Source organism: Pollachius pollachius (genome assembly GCF_949987615.1).
Source record: "Pollachius pollachius genome assembly, chromosome: 9".
NCBI lineage: Eukaryota > Metazoa > Chordata > Actinopteri > Gadiformes > Gadidae > Pollachius > Pollachius pollachius.
Genome location: NC_136942.1, coordinates 18,650,383 through 18,675,758, shown reverse-complemented (window position 1 = coordinate 18,675,758; position 25,376 = coordinate 18,650,383). Strand labels below are relative to the sequence as shown.

Sequence of the window (25,376 nt, the reverse complement as noted above, 5' to 3'; positions counted from 1 at the left end):
CTAGCGTTGGCTGTCCCTGCGAGACCACGCCCAGCAGCCGCACCTGAACCAATCACAACGCAGCATAGTTTACAGTAACTGTACGGAATGTTGTTATTAGCCTGAGCCCTTAAATCAAAATGAGATCATTCAACGACGGCAATGCAGTTAAAATGTGATTTATTATACAAGGGCACACTTATTAACATTAAACCATGTAATATTTAAGGTGTATATGTCGCACCGCATTACATATTTGATTACCTTAGGATGAAGGTCAATGATGATTGGTACTATGCTTGTTTTCTATGTTAACAAACAGGAATAATAAGCAATCTGCAGAGATGCGTTGAGCTTAACTAAAGCCTGAAGCCCTAGCAGCCAGCAGCAGGCGTGTCAGAACAACAAGCATCCCCATGATCCATCAACCCCTCCACCAAACCTTCCAGCGCAACGTTCCACGGCAGCTTGAGACACAGCCCCACTTCTATGTCGATTTATTGCCGTTTTATGTGGAGTCTAAAGCGTAAAAGCGCTCTGCCAGTAAACCAGCGACTGGTGTGCAACTCAGGAAGTGAGATCACTGGGTTATTATGGGGTTTAACATTCACATTTTCAAGGCCGCACCAAATATTTGCTCCACTCGCTCATGTCTCCGAAGACACGACACGACCGCCCTGGCCTTCCTTTAGGCTACACAAGTTCCCCCCCCCCCCCTCCCGGCGCCCGCTTACCACGTGGTGACAGTTGAACTCCTTCATGACCGAGGCCTCGTTCAGGAACTCGATGCGCTCCCGCATGCTGGCCGTCTCGTTCACCGTCTTGATGGCCACGCGGGTCTCGGGGTCGTCCTTCACCACGCCCTTGGCCATGCCCTCGTACACCATGCCGAACGAGCCCTGGCCCAGCTCCTTGTTCATGGTGATCTTCTCCCGGGCCACCTCCCACTCGTCCGGCACGTACACTGGCGGACAGACGGACACACGGCGGCCGGTTAAAGCGAGGGGAACACCTGTGGCGCGGCAGGATGTAGGCCTGCGTGACTGTATCGGGCCTGTAACACGTGGATAGGTTACAGGCACAGGGGAACCAAGAGAGCAGCTGTTTTGTATAGACTGGTGCGCTGATGACGCCGTCTTACTTTCAGCTGCGCTGAAGTACTCTGGGTTGACCGAGGCGTAGAGGACTCCGTTTCCCAGCCGGTCACTGTTTCTGTAGGGTCAAACGAACAGTTTACAATCACTGCAGCAGAACTTAAGTCATTGGGATCTAAACCTTTGAATCGATACTAAGTGGTCGGCATTCGGGACGTGATGTTTCACACCACAGGTTATTAGCCCTTGGAAAGGCCTTGGAAAGGTCATGAAAGGAAGGAAGGGAGCGTACCTCTTTTTGTTGACGAAGAAGAGAGCGGTAAGGAGGCCGATGATCATGACGATCACGATGATGGGGATGATGACAGCCAGGTAGAGGGTCACCTCGTACTCACCTGGAGGACAGAGCGGCAGCAGCACAAGGCATCAGCTCACGCACACCGCGCTTTGTTAAAACAGTTCACATTTGTGTTGTTGTTGTGGTAGCTGTTGCAGTCAGTGTCGGCGTTGTCTGTGAGGGTGGCGTAAGCGTACGTTTGGGCGGGGCCACGTAGAAGTAGACCGTCTCGGTCCAGGAGCCGTTGCCCGCCAGAGAGATGGCGCGCACACGGGCAGAGTAGTTCCCCGGGCCCAGGTTGCTGAGGCGGGCGCCCCGGTGCTCGTGGAACTGCTGGCGCGACACGCACTCGTGTTTCTCGGCCTGAAGCGGGAAACGGGGGGCAGCAACAAGCACGGGTCAGGAGCAGGCAGGACAGGGTCCTCCAGCACAACGTCAACCTGAACTATAACATTATAATTGATGATGGCTGTTTTTGTTGTGTACTCTTGGTATTGTTTTGATTAAGGAGAAAAACCTTTTTTTTGTGAAAACCCCAAACAAATCTTGATTTGTCTTGGTTTCGACCTTGGATCAAGTCCAAAAGGCGAACCGTGCTGCTTTTGCTGCCAAGAGGCTGCGTTATCCCGGTGATTAGACGTGCGCTCAGACTCACCTCCGCCCCGAGGCGGAACTTGATCCCGTACATGAGGATGAGGCCGTTGGGTTTGCTGGGCTCAGGCCAGTGGAGGATCACGCAGCCCTCCGTCTTCTCGTCCAGCTCGTAGGCCACCGGTCCTGGGATGTCGTCGGCTTTGTCTGATGGGGGAGAGAGTCAGAGTCTGAGAAACTCCCTAGACCAGACCGCACTTCATGAGTCTGTCTTCTGTGGAACAATCTGCAGAGCTTCCCTCAGCGAGACACACCCGTTTCAGCCAGTTTCCATCTCTACCACGTAGAGGTTGAGTGCAAGCACTTTTCTTAAATGTATAAAATATGTTAGTTTGGGGGCTTTGCATTGTAAATTGTATATGCCTGTGTCGTGTATGAATGGTATTGCTAACATTAATTGTACACAAAGCTCTTTTGAAAACAGCGCCTCATCTCAAAGAGACTTCCTGTTGAAATGAAGGTCAAACCAAAGTGACTGACTCCCTCTGTGACAACGGGGCGGGAGAGCGGGCGGTCCCCCCAGGGGAGTCCTCACCTGCGGGCTTGGTCCTGGAGTAGACGAAGGCGGCGGCGCTGCAGCTGCGGACCTCCTGGTTGCAGGCATGGATGTCCATGCGGTAGACGGTGAAGGGCTTCAGGTCCTGGACGTCCATGTGCTCCACCATGCTGCGGCCGTCGAAGAAGGGGAAGTCCTGGGGCGGCGGGAAGCCGGCCGTGCCGTTGCCGCCCTCGGGGCCCGGCGCGGGGGAGGCGGAGGCGTTGCCCTTACCGGGGCTGTCCCACGTCAGCGTGCCGTTGGCCGCGCCGAAGATGTCCCGCCGCCGCCGATCGGGGGGTCTAGGGTGGGAGAGAGGATCAGATGATTTCAACGACACGACGGGAGTCGCGTGAAACAGGGAGGCAGAACAGGGGCCTTCACCCTGCTCCCCCCCCCCCCCCCAAAACAGACACTTCATGGGGTACACCTTTACCCTCAGACAGCGGCTGCCGACAGCGCTGACATCAACGTGTGCCATGCACAGACGCAACTCAGCTGCGATGGAGTGGATTCAAACAGGTCAACGCCAGTAAGAGGTCTGTATAAACTGTCCACTTGTTTGTGTTTGTGAGAGTGTGAAAGGTCATGTCTCCAGTGTGAACATCATGGCTCCCTGGAGGGTTGTGTTGAGGAACAGGGTCAGAGAGCAGCACAGTGAGTTGCAGACAGTCGGGGAAAGACAGACCAAAAGAAAAAAGGAGAGAAAAATAATAGAGAAAAGGAAAATGGTAAATCCTTGTTCTCCATCTCCGGCAGTACTCTTCCATTCATCACCTTCATGCAGATTTAAATCTGCCACAATCAATTAAATGACTCTTCCTTTATGAGATATGTGTGTGAGGCTGTTGTCAAGGGCCGGGAAAAACGAATGCCATCCATCGGAAATGTAATAAGATAGTGGAAGAAAAACGCATGGTGATTCAATTATGAGTCCCGGAGTGAGAGAGCTGGACGCTGCGTTCCAATAGAGACACAAGTGCATTAAACAAAATGTCACGGATGCTTTCCTGACGGGCACCCGAGGGAGAAAAGGTCTCACTTGCAATAAAACGAAACACAAACCAAAGTGTAGACACAGACGGCTCTGTGGGAACCACGGCCAGCCGTGAAGCGCTCCTGTCAACATTCCATTCCATCTCACGACTTCAACAGTTAAGACGTCCAAACAGGGATCCGTTACTATTAACGATGCCATTCAACTGCTTCAGGGAAGCTGCCGTGAAAATCTGCCGACAAAATCGAGTCGGGAAACAATCGCACACACCTACACACTTATGGAAGGAAGGTTTGGTCTGACATTGACACCACCACCACCACCACCACCACCACCACCACCCCTTCCCCTCCATGGAAAGAGTGCTGCTATAAGACTCCTTCTGGCCCGGGAGGCCTGCTTCGGCTGTGAGAACCGTACAGTACCAGTTCTCATGCGTGTCATAGGTACCTGGGTTCAGCCAGGGAGGAAGGGCCGCGGCTCCAACGCTCCCCAGCCAAACCCCAGAGCTGACCGCCTCACAGCCAGAGCCCCGGAGCCCTCCCCGTCGGCCTCCGCCCCCCCACCGCCCGTCTCCACGAGTGGTGTTTTTCTGCATACCTCCACACGCTGGGATCCAGCAAAGAAGCACCGTGACTGAAGTCGCTGTCCTCGGCCAGAAAACAACACAAGCCGACGCCAGGCCCTAACCGCGGTTACGCAGACGCGTACTGCCCCTTCATGCACTATTACTTCACGGGAACACATCATCGTTTTGGAGATCAAGTGAAACGTCGGCCGAATCCCGACACCGGCCCGCAGCCACGCATTAGTGGGGGCAGGTGGTCCAGCTCCCTGTTCCAGTCAGCTGATACAGTCACGCAATGTGCCAGGAAGGAGGGAGGCGGGGGCACAAGAATTCTCCCTCTCAATCCCTCCCTCCCTCACTCCCTTCCTCTCCCTCTCTTTCTCCCCCTCTCTCTCTCCCCCTCCCTCTCTCTCCTCGCCAACTCATGGGGGACTTCCTTCTTCCCTCATTCATGTAAATACCAGTTAGCTTCGCTGTACATTTCCTGGCAGCTGGTTGACTCATAGAGACAGAGAGCGGGAGAGAGACAGAGAGGGATGGAGAGAGAGGGGGAAAAACAGGCTGCAGACAAATGAGGCATGCGAGGGGGTGGAGTGCCAAATGGGCCAGGGGGAGGGGGACAAAATGGAAAACATTTCCTCTTCTTTCTACTTTCTGGACATTTTTATTTTTTGTCATCAGTCTTCTTGTTTCCCGAACGGCAGGCTCTCTTAAATCCTGGACCTTTGGAAACCCAAGGCCCATTCTCTGGAGGGGTGTGTGTGGGAGATTTTACTGCCTCTGTCGCAGTGGAAGGAGCCTGTGCACACACACACACACACACACACACACACACACACACACACACACACACACACACACACACACACACACACACACACACACACACACACACACACACACACACACACACACACACACACACACACACAGCAGGCTCCAACAGTGACCTGTGACCAGGCCGTACACTTCACACAGGCACTGGGGATCCAGGAGAACGGTTACACCGTACTCAGGTAGCAGTGCACCGTCCCGCCACTGATGTGCTCCAGGACGATCAATCGTGACGACCAATGTCTTTGAGACTGCACCAAAAAAGTGGATGAAGAAAGCGTCGTGTTGGTCACGGTCGAATGAACGGACGGAGATGGACACAAAGATTCAGCTCCGTAGAAAGCAACAAGAATGGCCACAACTGGGACAAATGTGCCGAGTGAGAGAAAAAATGGGCTGCAGCCTCGCTGAACACAAACAGGCCGATCAGACGGAGCAGAATGAGCTGCCTGCGTGTGCCTGGCTTCATGCGATTGGAATGTCTTGTTTGTTTGTTTGAAACGGCGAGGCATCCATAGCCCGGAGCAAGGTAGAACCATAACACCACACAGATGTCCATGCAGCAGGCCTGTGGAGGTTGTTGTGGTGGTGGTGTTGGTGGTGGAGGGGGTGGGGATGTTGGTGGGGGTTGTGCTGGTGGAGGTGCTGGTGGTGAAGGTGGTGGTGTTGGTGGTAGTGGTTATGGTGGTGCTGGTGCTGGTGGTGGTGATGATTGTGGTGGTGAAGTTGGTGGAGTTGGTGGTAATTGTTATGGTGGTGGTGGTGGTGGTGAAGGTGGTGGTGTTGGTGGTGCTAGTGGTGGGGGGGGGGTGGGGTACGGGTGGTGGTGTTGGTGGTAGTGGTACTGGTGGTGGTGATGATTGTGGTGGTGAAGGTGGTGGTGTTGGTGGTAGTGGTGGTGGTGGTTATGGTACTGGTGGTGGTGGTTATGGTATTGGTGGTGGTGGTGGTGGTGGTGGTTATGGTACCGGTGGTGGTGGTGGTTATGGTACTGGTGGTGGTGGTGGTTATGGTACTGGTGGTGGTGGTGGTGGTGATTATGGTACCGGTGGTGGTGGTGGTTATGGTGGTTATGGTACTGGTGGTGGTGGTGGTGGTGATTATGGTACCGGTGGTGGTGGTGGTTATGGTGGTGGTGGTGGTGGTGGTTATGGTACTGGTGGTGGTGGTGGTGGTTATGGTACTGGTGGTGGTGGTGGTTATGGTACTGGTGGTGGTGGTGGTGGTGGTACCGGTGGTGGTGGTGGTGGTGGTTATGGTACTGGTGGTGGTGGTGGTGAACAAAAGGCCCGGGTGGAGCACAGCGTGTGCGGCCAAACCGGAGCCCCTCAGACTCCTTAATCACCCCTCCCTCCCGGGGTTTGTTTGTACTCTAACTGCAGCCCGCTAGCTCCCAGCATCCTCCCGCTGCCGCCGTTGCCGTGGTGACTGGGAGCCGCGAGAGCGTTGAGAGAAGGAAGGGCTTTGGAAAACCAGACTCAGCGTGACTCATCGTCCTCATCCTCCTCTCGCCCACACAAAGGGCCCAGCATAGTGGGGGTCATTCCAGAACCCAACTAGCCAGCCATAAACTCTCCATCCGGACAACAGCAGGAGCTGCTGCTACACCAACACACACACACACACACACAGGTCCTCACTTTGACCCGTCACAGTCAGGACACCAGGCCTTTTCAGCGCCCAACCCAACTAGAGTGTGTGTGTGAGAGGAAACGCGAAGGGGCGGACAACAGCAGACTTAAAGAGGCCGCTGTCGTTACCTGGGCAGAAAGATGGTGTTGTGGAGGAAGTTCTCAAAGGCTTTGAGGAAGACGCGGTCGTCCTGCTCCCGGCCCTTCTCCTCCGGCGTCTTGGGACACATGCAGCACTGGCCCTTCTCCGCCCCGGACAGGTCCGACTTGGTGGGCTTGGAGTTCTCGTCCAGGTCCGTGAGGCCCGTGGCCGAGAGGCGGATGGGGAGCTTGAGTTCTGTGGAGGGAAAGGCCCATGTGTTTAGGATAACTTGGAGACTATACTGGGTTTTTCCTCCACAGTATTCAATGGTTAATGTTTGCTCTCAGTGTGTGCTGTGGTGTGAGTAGACCCAGATCAACTATCGTGGTTGGATCGTAAATTGTAGTAGCAGTATAACTTTGACAGGATCCAATTAGACATTTATTAATCACCCGGAATCCCCCTCATATAAAATAACAACCTGTTGCTCAATAAATAAATTGAATGTCTCAGAGCGGCCCACGTGTCCAGTTAAAACAAACCGCCGTTATCCTTCAGACTTATTCAACCAGAGCCAGCGATTGGACGGGTTGTCCCCGGTTACCGGGTGACTCATGTGTCCTGTGGGGAGGATCGATGACTGGGCGAAGGGCGGACCTTTGGAGCAGTAGTTGTGCAGGTAGAGCTCGCGATCCTCTTGCTGCTGCTGCCAGCGCACCAGGTAGAAGATCTGGTCGCCGTTGCGGGAGATCGGCGGCGCCCAGCGCACCACCAGCTTGGTGGAGGAGTTGGCGAAGGCGCGCGGGTCCTTGGGCATCGACGGCTCTGGAAACGACGACACCAAGAGAGAATGGAAATATGCAAAGAGATGCAAATCAAATTCGCCCGCCGATGAGGAACCTTTCATTTGACCGTTTGCTCGTTCTTCCTCATAATCAAATCCTTCAGCACCAGAGTGGCACGTGGGAGGAGTGGTTGGAAAACCAGAGTGGTTCAACATTCCCTAAACCAATCACATCCGCTGAGCTGCATAATGTAGATCAGGCGTCGGCAACACTAGGCATGCGTGCCACCACTGGCACGTGGCAACATAATCATTGGCACACTTGAGAAAAAAAATTAAAAATCGTCATTTTTATTTTTTATTGTTTTATTAAAAAAATTCACCGCACAATTCGGCAGCATACTCATTACTACCGATTTTTTTGCACTTTATTCTTTTTTGGGGGCATTTCCTCCCAGTGCAAATATGTTTAAATGAGTTACTGAAAGAAGTGTTCTGAAATGGGATCAATTAATAGTTTTTAAACCTATGTTGTGAGTAATAGAGAGAGAAAATATTTAAAATATTATTGCAAGTGTTATGTATGCATTGCCTTCACATGGTTTTGCAAAGCTGTACATGTCTTAAAGATATTGATGTGGATGGTTCCAACATTCTCATATATTCTGTTTTTTTACATTTCTCAAAGTGCAAATATGTTTTTTAATGAGTTTCTAAAAGTGGTGTTTTAAGATGGGATACATGTAATTATAATTTGTGTGCCCATGTTGCAAATATAACAAAAAAGTTTTTTTAAAATGTTGATGCATGATTGTAGACTATATGGAAATGATACAGTTCCAGGTCTTCTGGAAATGTTTTTGGTCATAATTCAGCTTAATATTTAATATATTGTTGTTTAAGGCACATTCATTAACGAAAAAATCTCAAACTGGCACTGCATCTTGGAAAGATTGCTGACCCCTGGTGTAGATGATTCGCCGCCCAAGACCACCAAGAAATAACAATCAGCAGCAGCTCATACAGCTATGGGCTATCCCCTGTCGCAGTAGTAGAATGAGGTACCCCACACTCACGCGACGGGCTGGTGCGGATGTAGACCACCTCACTCTTGGCACCCTTGATGTGTTTGTCGTCCCTCTGCAGGGTGATGGCTCTGACGAACACGGCGTACTGGGTCCAGGGCTTCAGCTTTTTCAGCTGGACCTGGGGGTCCGCTGTCTTATCCGGGGGGAGGTCCACGTCCACCATGTTCCAGCTGTTGGAGCCGCACCCGTCCTGACCGTCGAACTCGGTGATGTTCTGGTGGGGTCTGGGAGAGAGGAACAAATAAAAGGCATTTCAATCGCAGTATTGGGTCCATACGCACAGTAAAAATGGGACGATTGCTCTTTGGATACGACATCCCCTTTTACTTTGAATAGATAAGACAACTTGTCTTTTCTCCTTTTTTCTTGTTTGGATCAATAGAAAAACATAAGTTTCTGCTTTTTTTAGTGAGCCAATTCTTCCCTGTAGTATTGAATGAATTCATAAACTAGAGCAAGACATTCCACATGTGTACCTATGCTTATGCAGGACTTCAGTGACAACATGACAGAGTAAACACCATGCAGGTTTCCAAGCGCCAATGGACCTCGTGGTTGTAAGAAACTTACGACTCCTTGCTGTACACGATGAAGCTGATGAGGTCTGTGTAGTCCAGAGGTCGGTAGCGCTCCCAGGTCAGCTTGATCGTGTCGCTGGTTGTGGTGTTGGACTTGAACGTCAAGGTATCGCTCTCACCTGTTGAAACACGTGACACACACACACACACAATGAGCAACATAAAAAAGATAGAACTACTGCGAAATAAACAGAAATCATATGTTTGCATAGGTAATGAACACAAAAACATTAACTATTCACATATTCTAAATCGTTGAGACACTTGTTTCTAAAGTGACTTAAAGTCTCCACAAAATAGCTCTCTGAGGTCCAATTGGGTTACCCCTAGTTGATAACTCAGTCACAATGCATACCAACTAGTTTGCAACAATGTTATCAATAAAATCCTCTCACTAAATCAACTAGTGTCGACGGGTATGAAGACACAGGCTCAGGTTCCCGTGGAAACACTCACAGCTGGCCCAGTCGCCGTTGTTCCGGACGTCCCCTTCCTTGCGCTTCTCGGGCACCCCAGTCTTCTCCCACATCTTGTGGATCTCCGACATGCAGAGCTTGGGGTTGAGCTGGAAGAATAGGCGCCCGGCGCGCACCGTCAGGTTGTGCGTGGACCAGTCCCACAGGAACTGCAGGTTCTGGTTGTTGATGGCTGAGAAGGAATACATCCTGATGGACGGAGAGAAGACGGGGGAGGTTCTTAAGGATGTGACAATAGTGTGCTCCTTAATACTGGGGTCATACTGCGGTCGATGAAATCACAACACAGGCAAAATCCCAGCCGCCATTTTAATCCCAGCACCATGCCATGACATCCTCCCCAGCCGTAGTCTGACCCCATTAGGGGGGGGTCAACCAGATTGGTAGGAAGGGGGCGAGTGTGTGATCTGTCCCCAGGGGCACCAGACCATCTTAGATGCCCTTATTGACAGTTCCCTTTCCTTAGTAGTTTCTTTAGTGCCACACTTATCATCACTTCCTATCATCCTAACCAGGAGAGATACAATACATGCTGTGTGTGTGTGTGTGTGTGTGTGTGTGTGTGTGTGTGTGTGTGTGTGTGTGTGTGTGTGTGTGTGTGTGTGTGTGTCCTGAGGGGTGTAGAATGTTTCATGCGTACAAACATTGAGGGGTTTGAAGATTATTTTTCTCTTCCATCCCAAAAATATAAATGAATAATTTTAGATTATAAGATACTTTATTTATCATGTTCAATGAAATAAACTTTTGTTAGGAAATGTCTGCACTGTATGCAAGGTATTGTGTGAAGCTGATGGTATATATATATGTATGTATATATATATATTTATATATGGCCCTGCAAAAGGAAGTCTGGGCCCCCCTTTTAGAGCTGTGGCCCCCACAACCTGACCCCGGATGAGTGATGAGATGAGTGATAAATTAAAACTATATTATTATTTATTTTGGGATATTTTTGGTATGTTGTGTTCTAAACGTACTTCCCATTTCGTTCTCAAGCCCTGATTGTTAGACCATTGCATTTTATGAACCACACACACACACACACACACACACACACGGGGGGGGGGGGGGGGGGGGGCTTACTGGTCCATGAGCTCCTCCCCGTTGATGTAGCGCAGGCTCTTGAGGAAGGAGAGCGAGCTCAGGGTGTGGGAGTAGCGGATCCTCACGTAGCCTGTCACCGTCTGGATCAGCCCCATGAAGCTCTCCAGCTCAGACGCTATATTGTCTGAGGAGCGCGCACGCGCGCACACGCACACACACACACACACACACACACACACACACACACACACACACACACACACACACACGGTTATTTATAACTCCTGACTCTCAACCCAGGAACACTCCCTCAAGATAGAACACCAGACACACACACACACAAGCCAAGGAAACCTGTGCTTTGGGAATCAAGAGTGTGTATTAATACGGAGGTTGTATAAGCATTGTCATCGCTACAGATAAGCACGTAAGCCAGGCTGTCAGGCGGGCATTACTGTAAATAACACAGCGCTGCGATGCGCTTATTGAGTTAACGGTGCAGCAGGTTGCGATGCCCCGTTATGTGACCCCCCACCCCCCTCTCGTACAAAACCGTAGCGTGATGCAATCCAACATAAAAAGAGCAATACACACTTCTTTTAAACCATCCCCTCATACAGCCTAGCACACTAAAACACTCATGTTTACATGTCGGAATACAGCCGCTCCCGCTCACCAGCTTCTGTGCGTGGTGTTGTTTCAGCGGGCAGGCCACTGCGCTGTACCCTAGCGTCCCCATAGGGTGCCACTCATTAACATTGTGCTTTGAGCTCCGAGTGGATCAGGAATGGCAGAAGGTGCGGCGGTGTGGCGCCGGCGGCGGCGTACTCACTTCCTCGCCGGATGTTGATCAGCAGGTTGCCCTTGATCACGGTGCAGCCCTGCAGGCCCTGGGCCGCGTCCACAGAGTCGATGATGGTGGACGAGCACGTCTTGTCGCAGAGGCCATGGCACGCGCTGCAGAGCATGCTGTGTGGGGGCGAAAGGTGGGGAGAGGGTGAAGTGGGGGGGGGGGGGGGGAGAATGTCAGAGATGGAGGGCTTGATCGGGGCCCTTGCTGTCTCATCATTATGCAAAAGTCACGTCCCCGGCTCTCTGGACGACATGAGAACACATTCACACAGGGTAACGCGGGGCCACTCTTCAGACGAGAGGGGCTGGATCGGTTCTCCCCCCCCCCCCCTCCCTGAGCTGGCCTGAGTTGTTTGTGTCCAGAGAGTGACTCACTGCTGCCCTGACCTCGGAGACAAAACACACGTTGTGTGGCCAAGGAATTATACAGCGGCAGGACTCGACATGGAACGTTTGCGACGTGACGAATCACAACACGGCGGATAAGGTCTGCCTCCCTGAGTCCCGAACAGAGGCATCTTTCATCCCACTTCCACGGCAAGCAGGGTGAATGTCAAGCGGTTTTAGTCGTGGTTTAAGATATTGTTGGGATAAATCCCTCCCGGAATCCTCTGAGCTATGCTAATCTGCAACAAATCCAACCAATGGAGCGAGTTGGGCACAGGGCAGCGGGTTCAGCCTGTTCCTCCTCTTTGGATCATCACAACCTGACAAGCATCTTTGCCTCGGGGCCTTTAAGCTTCAGGATCTCTCTCTCTCTCAGACTAAAGAATCCCAGGCAGGTGAAGCTCAGTCCCAGGCAGCCCATCCGCTACGTGTCATGTTTTCCGGGCCGAGCCGTTTACGGCGTTCCCGTCAGGAACATTCCATACATGGCCCTGAATGCCTTTTGGCATGAAAAAGACCCAGAAGGTGATTTGAAATGAAAAACAGCTTTTATGCATCACTTGACTGAACACATGCAAGAGTACAGCTATACTAGATCAGAAAGGGGCGGTGTTAACACATCATGATTTTCATAAAATGTTTACAGTTTCTATCTAGGGGCAGGGGAATGGGATTTATCAGGAGGTGCCATTGATTAGCAACCGATTGATTTCTACCAGACGATCCAGTAAAGCTTCCAGCCAGACCCTCTCTATAGCCTCCTTGTTTTGGAAACACAGCGGGAGGAAAGCAAAGACGCGTGTAACCTGAGACCAGCCTCTCCCTCCCTCTCCCTCTCTCTCTCTCAGAGAACGAGCGATCTCTGCCCGTGTTGTTATTGAAATTCCTCCCGCTCTACCGTAGTTGGCGACATTTCCCCGTGAAACATCCACGAGACCTGGCTCAGGCCGCCGAGCGACTTACGTCTCCAGTGAGAGACCAGGAGTTGGTGAGAAATGTACGGCACGCGCTCATGATAACAAGCCGTTCCTCTAATACAACAACACCCAACGATTGCCAGGACCCAAAGTACTGGCAACGGGCTGCGTGTTGTGTTAAACACTGACCTTGCTGTAGCGACAGTGATTTATTACTTCACCTTCTGACAAATGTACTTATTGTAAGTCGCTTTGGATAAAGGCGTCTTCTAATCGCCCTGAATGTGAATGTAAATGAAGGGTTGCCGTCCTTCAGTCCTCACCTGTTTGTCTCGTTGCGTGTAAACCCGGGGGGACAGTCGGGCATGCACTCCCCGGCGTGGATGACGAAGGCATTGTCGTTGGGCAGGTGCAGGCGGGAGCACAGGTCCATGGCGATGCAGCGCCAGCCCTCGAACTTGTAGGTGCCGGGCGGGCAGTGGGCCACGCAGCGGCCCTCGTGGTAGTAGTGCAGGCATGCCGAGCACGCCGTGTCGCTGTGCGGCTCCGAGCAGCTGCCCAGGCACTGCCCGTGGCAGCACTCGCCCCGGTCCGAACAGGCCTGCTTGCAGGCGTCCGGGCAAACTGGAGGAGACGATATGGGGGAGGGGGGGGGGGGGGGGGGGAAGAGAGAGAGAGGGAGAGAGAGAAGCCAGTCAGTTTGGTGGGAGTGAAAAGGTCGATGAACGCAAAGCAATTATGCACGTCAGTTTTACTGTAAATAAGAAATGAGTGGTGCTGCTCAGATGTTTTGGAAACCCCAGATCGATGAGATGGCGGAGTCTATAGCATCAGATGAATTGTTGTGCAAACATGACAACAGCACCGTTTCAAATCCCACGGGACGCTGTGTTCGACGCGGCCTCGCACCAGAGAACATAACATGCAACGATGGTGACTCAGCCTCAAGTGCTCGCTTTTATTTTGATGCAGTCTTGCGTGTTCACTTGTGTTTGTGTGTGTGGGCATGTGTGCGTGTCTGGGCCTGGCTGGCCTCCAGAGGTAAGGAGGAGGGATTAGTGAGCTGTACAATGATAATCAGCCCGCGTCGCCCATGGAGTCGGGGATCATGGGGGTGCTAAAAGCCTTGGTGAACAGCAGGGCTCACCTAGGAACTAATGTATATTGTATTCTATTTTTGCACTGTTGTTTTCATGGATGGGAATTTTGAAGGAAGAAGCAGGCAAAGTGTGTGTGTGTGTGTGTGTGTGTGTGTGTGTGTGTGTGTGTGTGTGTGTGTGTGTGTGTGTGTGTGTGTGTGTGTGTGTGAGTGTGTGTGTTCGATTGTGGGGGGGGGGGGGGTCTGCTCTATCACTGTACAGTTGAAAGCCTCTAAGGACCTCCTATAATCTGACTTTGAGCCCAAAAACCATTGCACCATCCATCTGAACAACAAGATGAACGTAATAAACACACAGGGGGGTAAACACACACAAAGACTCCCTTATATCTAGCTTCCTGGATACAGAAATGAACTGCAGTAAAAAAAAACATTAGAAATTCTTCTGGTAACAAAACGATACCCCCATCATTGACAGATAAACAGTTCCAAATGGGGCTGACAACCACGACTCGGACCAGAGGAAATAAGTACATCTATAAGATAAATATATGAAATAAAAACTCTCGACTGCGAGAGCAAGAGCCACTTTCAAGAGCTTCATGACTGTCCGTCCAAGCGAGGAACTGACAGGGAGGTGATTGTGTAGAGAACACTGGGGTGTTTCAAATGAACTCTGAGTCTGTTACTCAACACATACACACACACTCTCTCTCTCCGTTACTCAACATGGATAACATAATTGTCTTGTTTACTGAGTGTCTCACACACACACACACACACACACTGTGTTTATTGAGCGTTGAGGAAGTCCTCAGGACGAGCGGTTGGCCCTTGGAGCCTTGACCCCCGGGACCCCTCGCCCCCGAGGGTCCGAGCTCGGGATTTAAGAATCTAAGAGGGGTATTACCGCAAGGTTAGAAAAAAAACAATATAATCCAATCTGCTTGGAGAACTTGTGTTTATCCGTGTCATGGACACCACTGACGGAGGTGAAAGATAGAGTGTGTGTTTTTGTGTGTGTGTGTGTTTTTGTGTGTGTGTGTGTGTGTGTGTGTGTGTGTGTGTGTGTGTGTGTGTGTGTGTGTGTGTGTGTGTGTGTGTGTGTGTGTGTGTGTGTGTGTGTGTGTGTGTTTGTGTTCTTGGCATGTACAGGAGACAGAGAGGACAGCAGATAGAATGTTGTTGAAGAGAAAGAAGCAGGGTGACAGGAGCTGATAACGCAGGGTTGTACTAATCTACCGACCAGGCATGAGTCCTACTTTCCCAGCAGTCCACTTTACCCAGACCCAACAGCTTCCGTTACATCCCCCCCACCCCTGCGTCCTGTCTGGGGAGGATCCGGCAAGATAAATAGCCTTTTTCTTTTTTTGGCCGGAGGTGCTGAAAGGAATGGGGCCTGCAATCCAAGCCTTTTCACACAGCTAGTTACAGGTTTCGGTGCCCGGGTCAAAGTACTACAGATTAGGACCTCCCTTATACCTTTGTGCCATAAATCTCATTGCCTTTAATGAGCCGTTAGCGTGTAATTAGAGTAAATCCCCCTTCCACACTTTTTGTGCAACCTCCGACAAACAAGCGCTATTAATACAGACGCGTTTGGACCCGTGGTGCCTCTCCCTCAGTGGTATTCAGAGACCTACCAGGGCCCTGGTGGAAGCTTAGCTGTGCTGATTTAAACCCAACCAACAACCAAACTGAATTAAGAAGCAACACTTCTGGTGGTTTCCTAGCAACTGGCTAAGGCACAAAAAAAAAAGCAACAACCAAATACGACGGGTTGGAAAACATAAACTGGTACGTGTGTGTGTGTGTGCTTCTGTGTGTGTGTGTGCTTCTCTGTGTGTGTGTGTGTGTGTGTGTGTGTGTGTGTGTGTGTTTGTGTGTGTGTGTGTGTCTGTATCTGTGTGTGCATCAAAGCGATACTATCCACAATCACCACCTATATCCATTCCCCAGTGGTGTGTTTGTGTCGGTTGGATGTTACAGGTCAGGAACAGAGGAGGAGGGAAGGTGATATGTGTGCCCGGTTCAGGACATCATCCCTTTTATGAATGCATCACCCCCCCGACCAAAGGCCCCCAGAGCACCCGTCTTGAGCATGAATATTTCATGGTGCTTAACAAAACATCTCTGTAGGTTGAGAATGTGACAAGACAAGCGTGAGAGCAAAGCGACACGCAACGCAGCATGCAACGCGGCACGCCCCCCACAGTGACAACACCGTGACAGAGGGGAAGGTTCGCTCCACCTTCCCACTGTGCTCATCGACACGGTTCCTACGCAATAACAAAATACAGGACCAGAGATCGCAAATGATGGGATTAAAAACTCCTTCAGGACGCTTGTCTGCTCAGGGTGAGCAGACATGTAATACAGTATGCTATAGTATGCTGTATTTATTTTGGTATAGTTTTAGAACTTACAATTAATTGTTTTCTTTTGATTCCATCAGCATTGAGATCTTTGACTATTATTTCAGTTCTGGACTTTCGTATAGATGGAAAAATACTTTATGTATCCTAAAGGAAATCAAGTTTTCAAGTAGCGGACAACCTCACAGAGGACAAGATAAACAAAAATGAACAACGACATGGATGAACTGAGAATAAAGACCTGTGCTGAGAACCGAAAGGAGATCTACACTGAAAGTGGCCCTGCGGTGGGAGGCAGGTGTTTCGTCTTAAACTGGGACTAATGTGCTCATTTGTCTAAATAAAGGCAGTACCGCTAGCCACACAATATGTGGAAAGAAACCCTGCACCGAATGACCCAGTGTGGAATCTGGCCAATAGGGGGCAGCCAAGGCAAACTAGCATACCTCTCGGAGGGAGGTCTCAGATTCCTCAATGGAGAGAAATTTCAAACAAGCATTCCAGCAGCCAAACACAGCGCTCTGGATGCGTGCGCCTCTGTGTCTGAGCGGCTCTGTGAGAGCTGCTGTGTGCGGCTAACAAAAGGCTAACTGCCTAACAATCCATATAAGTCGAGCCGGTTGCGGCCGTGTGACCAAACCACCCTGTGGTATGGAGGGTACCATGGTCTATATATAGCTGCTCCTGATGCGCGCCTATTTTCACACCAGTGCTCTGTACGCACAGCTATGCAATGGATGGCACCATGGGTTATATGGTTGCAAGGGAAAGAGACTCTCTCTCTCTCTCTCTCTCTCTCTCTCTCTCTCTCTCTCTCTCTCTCTCTCTCTCTCTCTCTCTCTCTCTCTCTCTCTCTCTCTCTCTCTCTCTCTCTCTCTCTCTCTCTCTCTCTCTCTCTCTCTCTCTCTCTCTCTCTCCATTATGAGCCCTTGGTATTCCCCGTGGGTAAGATGGCAAACAGCCTTTTGTCCCAAACACTTAAGAAAAAATAATTCAAAAGAGTCGATTTTTTTTTTGCCAGATTGGAGGAATTTCTCTTTACATCACGACAACCAAGCAATCAATAAATCCAATTCTTAAAAAAACATCTGGTGTCTATGGCTGTCCAAGGCCGGTCCAATAATTTAATTCGGCCCGAAGGAATTGATTGGATGGCTTCCCTGTCTGTCTACCTACCCGGCCACCTGCCTGCACTCTGCCACTGCACTCATTGGGCATAACCGGCTAAAGGCTAGACAGACCTAAGGCTAACGATCTAGTCAAGTGTTTTGGGGGCGTGGCTTTGGAGGGAGGTCTCAAGGGAGGGGTGGGATGTTTTCCGATTGGATTTTTCAAATTTTCAAAATCTCGCTCACTCTGGCTGGTTTCTCCAAATTGCCCACCCTGGCATTAACGCGATGTCAATGTCTACTCAAAGAATCGCCTACAGCGCACAAGTCACACATTCTCAGCGAGGAGGAAGTTGGCCTGGAAACCCTGGCCCGAGAGGCAACAAAACAAACAAACACGAAAGGCAACTAAAGGAAAACAAAAAGGAGGAATAATAAAAGCCCGCACTCGGAGCGCAGGACGAGCAGCGCCCGCGGCCATGAACGTCAGGTCCAATCAGGTGCAGGGAGGGATGCGTGTTACAGTAGTTATACAACCAGCGCCCCCCTCCTCCTCCTCCTCCTCCTCCTCCCCTCTCTGCTCCTTCCCGGAGCCCAGCAGTCAGGTCAGACGCTCCCACAGACACTGCAGCCACCCAGTCTGCCCCTCAGTGCGCCAGCGCACTGCGACACGCTGACCCCCCCCCCCCGCTACACCCTTTGGTACGGCGGGCCAGACAATAGCCTCGCTGGAGACCCACGCAGGACTCTAGACTACAGGGGAACACATGTGTCTGCACTGCCTCGCCCCCTAGCCCCGCCACCAGAACCACGCCGCAGTGAGTGCGCTCCTCAACACAAGTAAGGGAGAACGGGAGGAACCGTTCCGCTACACGCAAGAACGTCCGGAGGATGACATCCAAGCGGGGGGGGCCAGGGGTTCGTGGTCATGTGACCACAGAGCAGCCCCGACACCCGAGATAGAAAGAGAGAGGGAGAGCAGTATAGAGGGAGGAAGAGCAAGAAAGAGCGAGAGAGAGAGAGAGAGAGAGAGAGAGAGAGAGGTCTGGCAAAGAACATTGTCAACACTGTCTGCGTTGGTGCAGGGTGGGGGTGGCCAGGGTGTGTGTGTGTGTGTGTGTGGTGCAGGGTGGGTTAGGGTGTGTGGTGGTGCGAGCGGACACTACATCAGTAATATTATCATTATTATTTCACCCGACGACAGAGCGCTGCGTGTGCAACTGCAGTGCAGCTGGACGGTGAGCGCCCGGCAGAGGATAATACTACTGTGTTAACACGCACACACACTCACACAAACACACACACACACACACACAGACACGGCAATTAAAAAAGAAAGAATTTGATGCTGCTTCTTTTTTTGAGATGACAACAATGAGAGGGAATGATGCGAGGGAACGAAATCACACAAGAAAGGCTGAATTAAACAAATAAGTCCATTATTTTCACCTCCGGATGAATAGGAAGTGGGACAGACGGTTGGGAAATCATTCATTATTCACAGAGGACCGGTGGTGGGTGGCAGGGGGGGAAACTGTGAGATTTCCAGTGGACCAATAGCAGGCAGGCGGGGGCGGTTCCAGCCTCGGTGAGTGACATGTTATTGAGTCTGGAGCAGAGATGGTAAACAAGTCCTCTCTGGTGCGGGCGGGAGGGAGAGAGGCAGGGAGGGAGGGATCGGGGGGGCACCGTAACCATAGTGATTAAGCACAGCTTTTTCCCGGACTAGGAGAAAGCATACCTTCAGGGAATACCTGCGGGGCGGCGGGCGGCCAGGAACCGAACCCCGGGGAACGTCCGATGACTCATCACGCCTAACGATACAACAGGCCCGCCGTCTCAGTGAGGATAGCTTACAAGGACTACAAAGAAGCGTCTATTCACCCTCCACCAATAACAAACCTGGGTTATTGGTTCAGGGCTTGATACAAGGATGGATAAACTGTACTTTATAGTACTTTTTTAAACAATACGAATAAGAATAGTTGAGATTTAATAAAAAAAGGTTCTGGCAAATGAATGAATTAGGCATGTTCCAGGCAGTAGTGGATTATCTAGGGAGGAGTAGCAGAGAGGAGCAGGGAGGAGGAGCAGGGAGAAGGAAGTGGAGGGCCGAGAGGAAGAGCAGAGAGGAGGAGGTAGGAGGAGGAGCAGAGAGGAGAAGCAGGGAGGAGGAGCAGGGAGGAGGAAGTGGAGGACCGAGAGGAAGAGCAGAGAGGAGGAGGAAGGAGGAGGAGCAGAGAGGAGGAGCAGGGAGGAGGAGCAGGGAGGAGGAAGTGGAGGACCGAGAGGAAGAGCAGAGGAGGAGGAAGGAGAAGGAGCAGAGAGGAGGAGCAGGGAGGAGGAGCAGAGAGGAGGAGCAGGGAGGAGGAAGTGGAGGACCGAGAGGAAGAGCAGAGGAGGAGGAAGGAGGAGGAACAGAGAGGAGGAGCAGGGAGGAGGAGCAGGGAGGAGGAGGAAGGAGGAGGAGCAGAGAGGAGGAGCAGGGAGGAGGACCGAGAGGAAGAGCAGAGAGGAGGAGGAAGGCGGAGGAGCAGGGAGGAGGAGAGTGAAGGACCGAGAGGAAGAGCAGAGAGGAGGAGGAAGGAGGAGCAGGGAGGAGGAGGAAGGAGGAGCAGGGAGGAGGAGCAGGGAGGAGGAGGGAGGAGGAGGAAGGAGGAGCAGAGAGGAGGAGGAAGGAGGAGCAGGGAGGAGGAGGGAGGAGGAGGAAGGAGGAGCAGGGAGGAGGAGGAAGGAGGAGCAGAGAGGAGGAGGAAGGAGGAGCAGGGAGGAGCGGGACAGCAGGACAACAGTAGCTGACAGCAGGCCCACCAGGACCGGACCATGGGCCAACACACCCCCTCTCTCCCAGCCCTGGGGCCCCATCAGCCCACATCCTCATCCGGCCGCCCCCCTCCCCCCACTACAGGATCAATACCGACACTTGTTTCAGACGGACCGGGCCCCCGAAGGCCCCGCTGGAGGAGGCTTCCTCTCCACACAGCGACGGGCGCCCACCACAACACAGAATCCAAACCCTGCAAACACCCTGCTCAGGACAGACGTTACCCAATACCCCCCCTCAGAGTACCACCACACACACCTATGCCCCCCCCCCCGATCCTAACAAAGAGAAGGAGAGGGCTGATCTGGTGCGTTTCATCTTCACCAGGGGTGAGCCATTGTGCAGATCAAAGCGAGGGGTTGTCAGGTTTGTTTTGGAGAGAGGATTGGGGGGGGGGGGGGGGGGGGGGCATGACGTCATGACGAGGGCGTGTCCGGTTCCGTGCAGACAGCTGCCGCACACCGGGCTCGGCTAAATCTCTGCTCCAACAAAGGTGTGTGTTTCGATGTGTGTGTGTGTGTGTGTGTGTGTGTGTGTGTGTGTGTGTGTGTGTGTGTGTGTGTGTGTGTGTGTGTGTGTGTGTGTGTGTGTGTGTGTGTGTGTGTGTGTGTGTGTGTGTGTGTGTGTGTCGGTGCACTGGCACGTGGGTACGTGTGTGAACCCGTTCACCCCTGCCAATCGTTGTGTTCCTGGGTCTCTTCCACTCCCATGCCCACTAAAGACCAGTGCTGTGTTTTTCACACAAACTATGTGCTGGTCTGTGTGTTCAGGCATGCATGGCATTTCCCCCCACCCGTGTTCAGTCACAACAACACTCGCATGCTCACACGCAAAAACACATGCACACCCACACACAAACACACACCCACACAATACGCTTCCCTTTACCCCTCAGGACTGGGCTTGCTAGAGCTGCCGCTTGTATTATTGTTTTTTACCGTCTGTTATCACGCACACACACCCGCATACAGACACACACACGCACACGCAGCACCGCCCCCAGTGTGAAAATACCGGATGTCTTTATTACCGCTCTCAGCACAGTTAAAGAAACAGCGGTGATGAACACAGCGGTGATGAACACAGAGACCTCGTGGCTGAGGTTGCTCCGGTTCTCTTCTTGTATCACTGCTATTTATTTGGATGCCGTAAGGTACAATTCAGAATTAACCCAAGTACTGTTTGAATGTAAACATCATGTTTTCATTAAATGGAATACAGTTAGCATTAACATTAACATTTCTCCAGCAATGGAAAAATCGAAACACAAGAAAGCTGTGAAGCAATGATACACCAGACAGGATAAAGCTGCATATATTTGCAGAGGCTCGTCTTTCTTATCAGTGGGCGATTCAAATTGTTTGTCGATTTATTCCTAAATATACCACCGGGGGACGTGAGATGTCTAGGTTTCTCTGTTCTGTTCATCCCCGATGAAGACCACCTTGGTTGGGCTATTTTTAGCCCGACAGACAGACATTCTTAGTAGCTTTCCTCATTAATTCAAAAAGCCCTCAGAGCTTCAAGGATTCTCTCAGCACGGCTGCGTGTGGCTGTCATGACTTGGCCTGTTTGTGAGAAACTGCTTGCGCTTGCTAGCGTGGGTGGGTCTCTCTCTCTCTCTCTCTCTCTCTCTCTCTCTCTCTCTCTCTCTCTCTCTTCTCTCTCTCTCTCTCTCTCTCTCTCTCTCTCTCTCTCTCTCTCTCTCTCTCTCTCTCTCTCTCTCTCTCTCTCTCTCTCTCTCTCTCTCTCTCTCTCTCTACGACACAGCATAATTTAAAACAGCTCCCTAATTTGAAATTGAAACTGTTTTTCTAATGAAGCGCTACCATAGCGGGCCCGTTATGTGTGGCGGCGTGTCCAGCGCTGCCACAGGCCTCAGTGGATCGCAGATTGCTGTTGCTAGGGCGGAACGGCACCTACAACCTTTACCAACCTCAACACACATTGCTATGGAAAGAGCAAAGGATGGGGACATTTAATTACCAGCCACGTCTTCCAGATACGTTCTTGCTGCGGGAACATCTGGGTCTTAAAATGACACATCTGCAATCAACGCGGATATGGAGGAGGACCCCGCCGCTTGCAAAGGGCATGCGCCTCGCTTCCGGACTTCAATGAACGTAATCGTTAGTTTGTGGAACATTGTCAGCTTCCCACCTGCTTATCTGGTGAAACGCTCACAGGTAGTTTACACAGTTGGGTTTATTCCTCGCCCAAGTTCACTCATTGGTGACTTTGTGTCATGTTTACACACTGATAAGACTGAAGAGGCCAGCCATTGGGTCACGTGGTCGGTACACTTATGGCAGGAAATGGCAGACGGCGCTCCAGATCTTTATTTGATCCTTTAACATCAAAGGCTTCTCAAGGAGATAACGGACGTTCAGGAGAACAGACAATAGCTCACCGGGACAGGCCTTTACTCCCACGTTGTCCTGTAGCCAGTAGGGCTACTGTACCTTACAGATTTAATATCAAACTCTGCAGCCAATACAACAACCGTAAACAATGAACTAGCTGTTAGCTTGTTCACACTAGTGGCTCGTAAAAGCCACACCAAATAAGGATCTGCAGCACAAAAGGAAGGGGGGGGGGGGGGGGGTTCTGAAAAGATATCATCGCTCACAACATCTAGGAACGCCAGCGTTACGTCAACCTGCCTCAGCACAGGCTCAGCATTGACCAGACATGCAGTCTACTGGGACATACGTCATATTCTCATTAAATGGCTAACCCCAAGGCTGATGCAGGTACATACATACACCAACACTCTAGACTGCAGCCATAATGGACAAATTTTCGAATGTGAATTTTTTCCTACTTATTGGCCACCAATAAAAAAACTTTGATTATACACTTATTAAAACGATATATTTAATTTTTGCAAAGTCAGTTCTGCTAGGTGCCACGAAATGTATCAATTATCATTAAAAAGTCCCCCTTCAAAAAAAGACGTTCAGAATGCCTTTGATTGTGATTTAATGAATTCTTCTCCCCAGCAGCGCTATGCTACTTTACATTTTACTCTTCAGTTCAACGTCGGGAAGTTTCTGGCGATTTAATGTATGGGGAACCCTGCATACGGTCCAGCTACTAAACATTGGCAAAGCAAAACTTTTTATACATCCTCTCAACAACAATGCTGATTATTTAACGACATGCCCCGATCCAAAACATTGCCAAAATACATATCAACATTATAGACCTGTATAATATATTTATAAGATCTTGTAAAAAATCATGCCTAAATGACTTTCGATTCAGCCCTACTCTGAACATAGGGTGGTACCACAAATGTTAATACAACTAGAGACCGGTGGTTTTGTAGATTGAGTAAAGTTCTGAATAAATTAAACCACAGCAATATAATTTTCAAGAAGCCACACACACACACACACACACACACACACACACACACACCAAGCCTAGCGCCGGGCCTAGCGCCGGGCCTAGCGCCGGGCCTTAAGCTGAGCCTAGCGTCGGGCCTTAAGCTGAGCCTAGCGCTGAGCCTAGCGTCGGGCCTAGCATGGGTTTCCTGCTGCAAGTGCTGAACAAGCCAGCTGATGGAGCAAGACAGCTGACAGGCCTTAGCAAGTCCTCAGCCTACACTTGCTATTGGTTACGGATGACATCATGTCTCTATCTCCCCATGTTACACCTCCGCCTTTCGGAGTGGGAGGAGAGTTCTGCTCTCACTTTACTACACTGTTTGCTCCCTACTTCTCTCTCTTTCTCCCCCTTTTAGGGACCTCAACAGCTCACGTGGCCACCCTTGTACAAGGGAAGAAGGGGGGGAACTAAGTAGTTGCAGAGAGAGCCGTACTGTTTCTGGTATTTGAAATACTACAACAATTCACTCTCTACCGCCCCCCCCCCATGCCCCTCTCCCTCTTTCCCCCTGTCCCTCTCTCTCTCAGGGTAGGCTGTGTGCATGCAGCTTGGCTCCTTGCGTTGGTGTAGACAGTACACATGCACTTACACTTGACTCTCAGCCATGCCATGTGGGTAAGGCTGAAGAAGAGGCAACCTTGACCGGCAACCACTACCAACTGTAAATGGCTGCTTTAAATCTCCCACTCAGTACCATTTCACATTCATGTTCCTACTTGCCAATATGTGCATGATATCCCGTAATCCCTCCCAGCCTCACATCTTTTGCTAGTTTCCATGTCCAAGGCGCTTCGTGCATGAGGCCAGCAGCTCTGCTAATGCGTCACAAGAGTGATTGTGAAATAAGTAAGGCGGTGGACCTTCATAGCAGCAAACGTCGCGCTGAATCCCCAGCTGGACTTCAGCATCACCCTGTGAACTCTGTCCAGTGGTGCAGTTAAAACCCAACCCAAACTGTACAACACAGCCAGAACAAATAGTAGAAAGAAAGAACTAACAATAACAAAGAGAAAAAGAATGAAGAAAAAAGGTTTTTTAAGGTTAAGAGCACCAGGGTTTAGATACACAAAAAAACTTGAGATGGACTGCTTTCTTGGTACATGGATGAGAAATGCTAGCAAGCAAGCGCGCACGTACACACACTTTAAACAAGCAATTCCCAGCAGTCCTTATCGGCTGGTTTCCTTTCTATTTACCAGACAAAGGTGAAGTTTTGCGTGTGGGAAAGATTTTTCAGACTGAAATAAATAAGGAACAGGGAAACGATGGAGAATAATTGGTTGTGAAACGTCTGAGAATCCTGAATGACACAAACATACAAACATGCTATTGAAGATGCATGTGAAAACAATTATGTTTGATGTGTGAATTGCATTCCTGAGTAATTACAATAATCCTGTTACAAGCAATTAAAAATCGATGTTGCTTTTTGGTTCTACAAAGTTCTCACATGGCAACTGTCAGCAAAAAACTTTTAGTTCACAAAGGTCTCAAGTCTGGCTTATACAAGCATTTTATATCATAGAGTTATTATTAGCTGAATGGACTCAAGTCAAGGGTAGTTAACTCAAAGTTTATAACATCTCAATCAGTCGTCGCTAAAATAATCATAATTCAGACCGATCAAACGCTTATTATCAGAATAGTTAACAGCTGAAGCCACACAATGCTGGGGGAGCTAGGGAATATAAACCTCCCCTAAGGTAATGTTCTGGGCTGCTGTGGAGCGCCATGCAGAC

The 25,376-nt window shown here is 50.6% G+C and overlaps 1 protein-coding gene across 1 annotated transcript in view; it reads right to left on the bottom strand.

Moving 5' to 3' along the window:
* Window positions 1-25,376, bottom strand: part of igf1ra (insulin-like growth factor 1a receptor) — a 73,649-nt gene that overhangs the window by 11,551 nt on the left and 36,722 nt on the right. Inside the window, exons 3-17 of the mRNA XM_079743256.1 lie at window positions 13,161-13,461; window positions 11,514-11,650; window positions 10,721-10,865; window positions 9,615-9,823; window positions 9,151-9,277; window positions 8,569-8,804; window positions 7,366-7,533; window positions 6,756-6,963; window positions 2,597-2,898; window positions 2,066-2,208; window positions 1,608-1,773; window positions 1,366-1,468; window positions 1,121-1,191; window positions 714-943; window positions 1-43 (exon numbers count right to left, since the gene is read on the bottom strand). The exon at window positions 1-43 is cut by the window's left edge and continues 62 nt beyond it. Coding sequence (XP_079599382.1) covers window positions 1-43; window positions 714-943; window positions 1,121-1,191; window positions 1,366-1,468; window positions 1,608-1,773; window positions 2,066-2,208; window positions 2,597-2,898; window positions 6,756-6,963; window positions 7,366-7,533; window positions 8,569-8,804; window positions 9,151-9,277; window positions 9,615-9,823; window positions 10,721-10,865; window positions 11,514-11,650; window positions 13,161-13,461 — 2,589 coding nt within the window. The remainder of the gene's footprint in view (window positions 44-713; window positions 944-1,120; window positions 1,192-1,365; window positions 1,469-1,607; window positions 1,774-2,065; window positions 2,209-2,596; window positions 2,899-6,755; window positions 6,964-7,365; window positions 7,534-8,568; window positions 8,805-9,150; window positions 9,278-9,614; window positions 9,824-10,720; window positions 10,866-11,513; window positions 11,651-13,160; window positions 13,462-25,376) is intronic.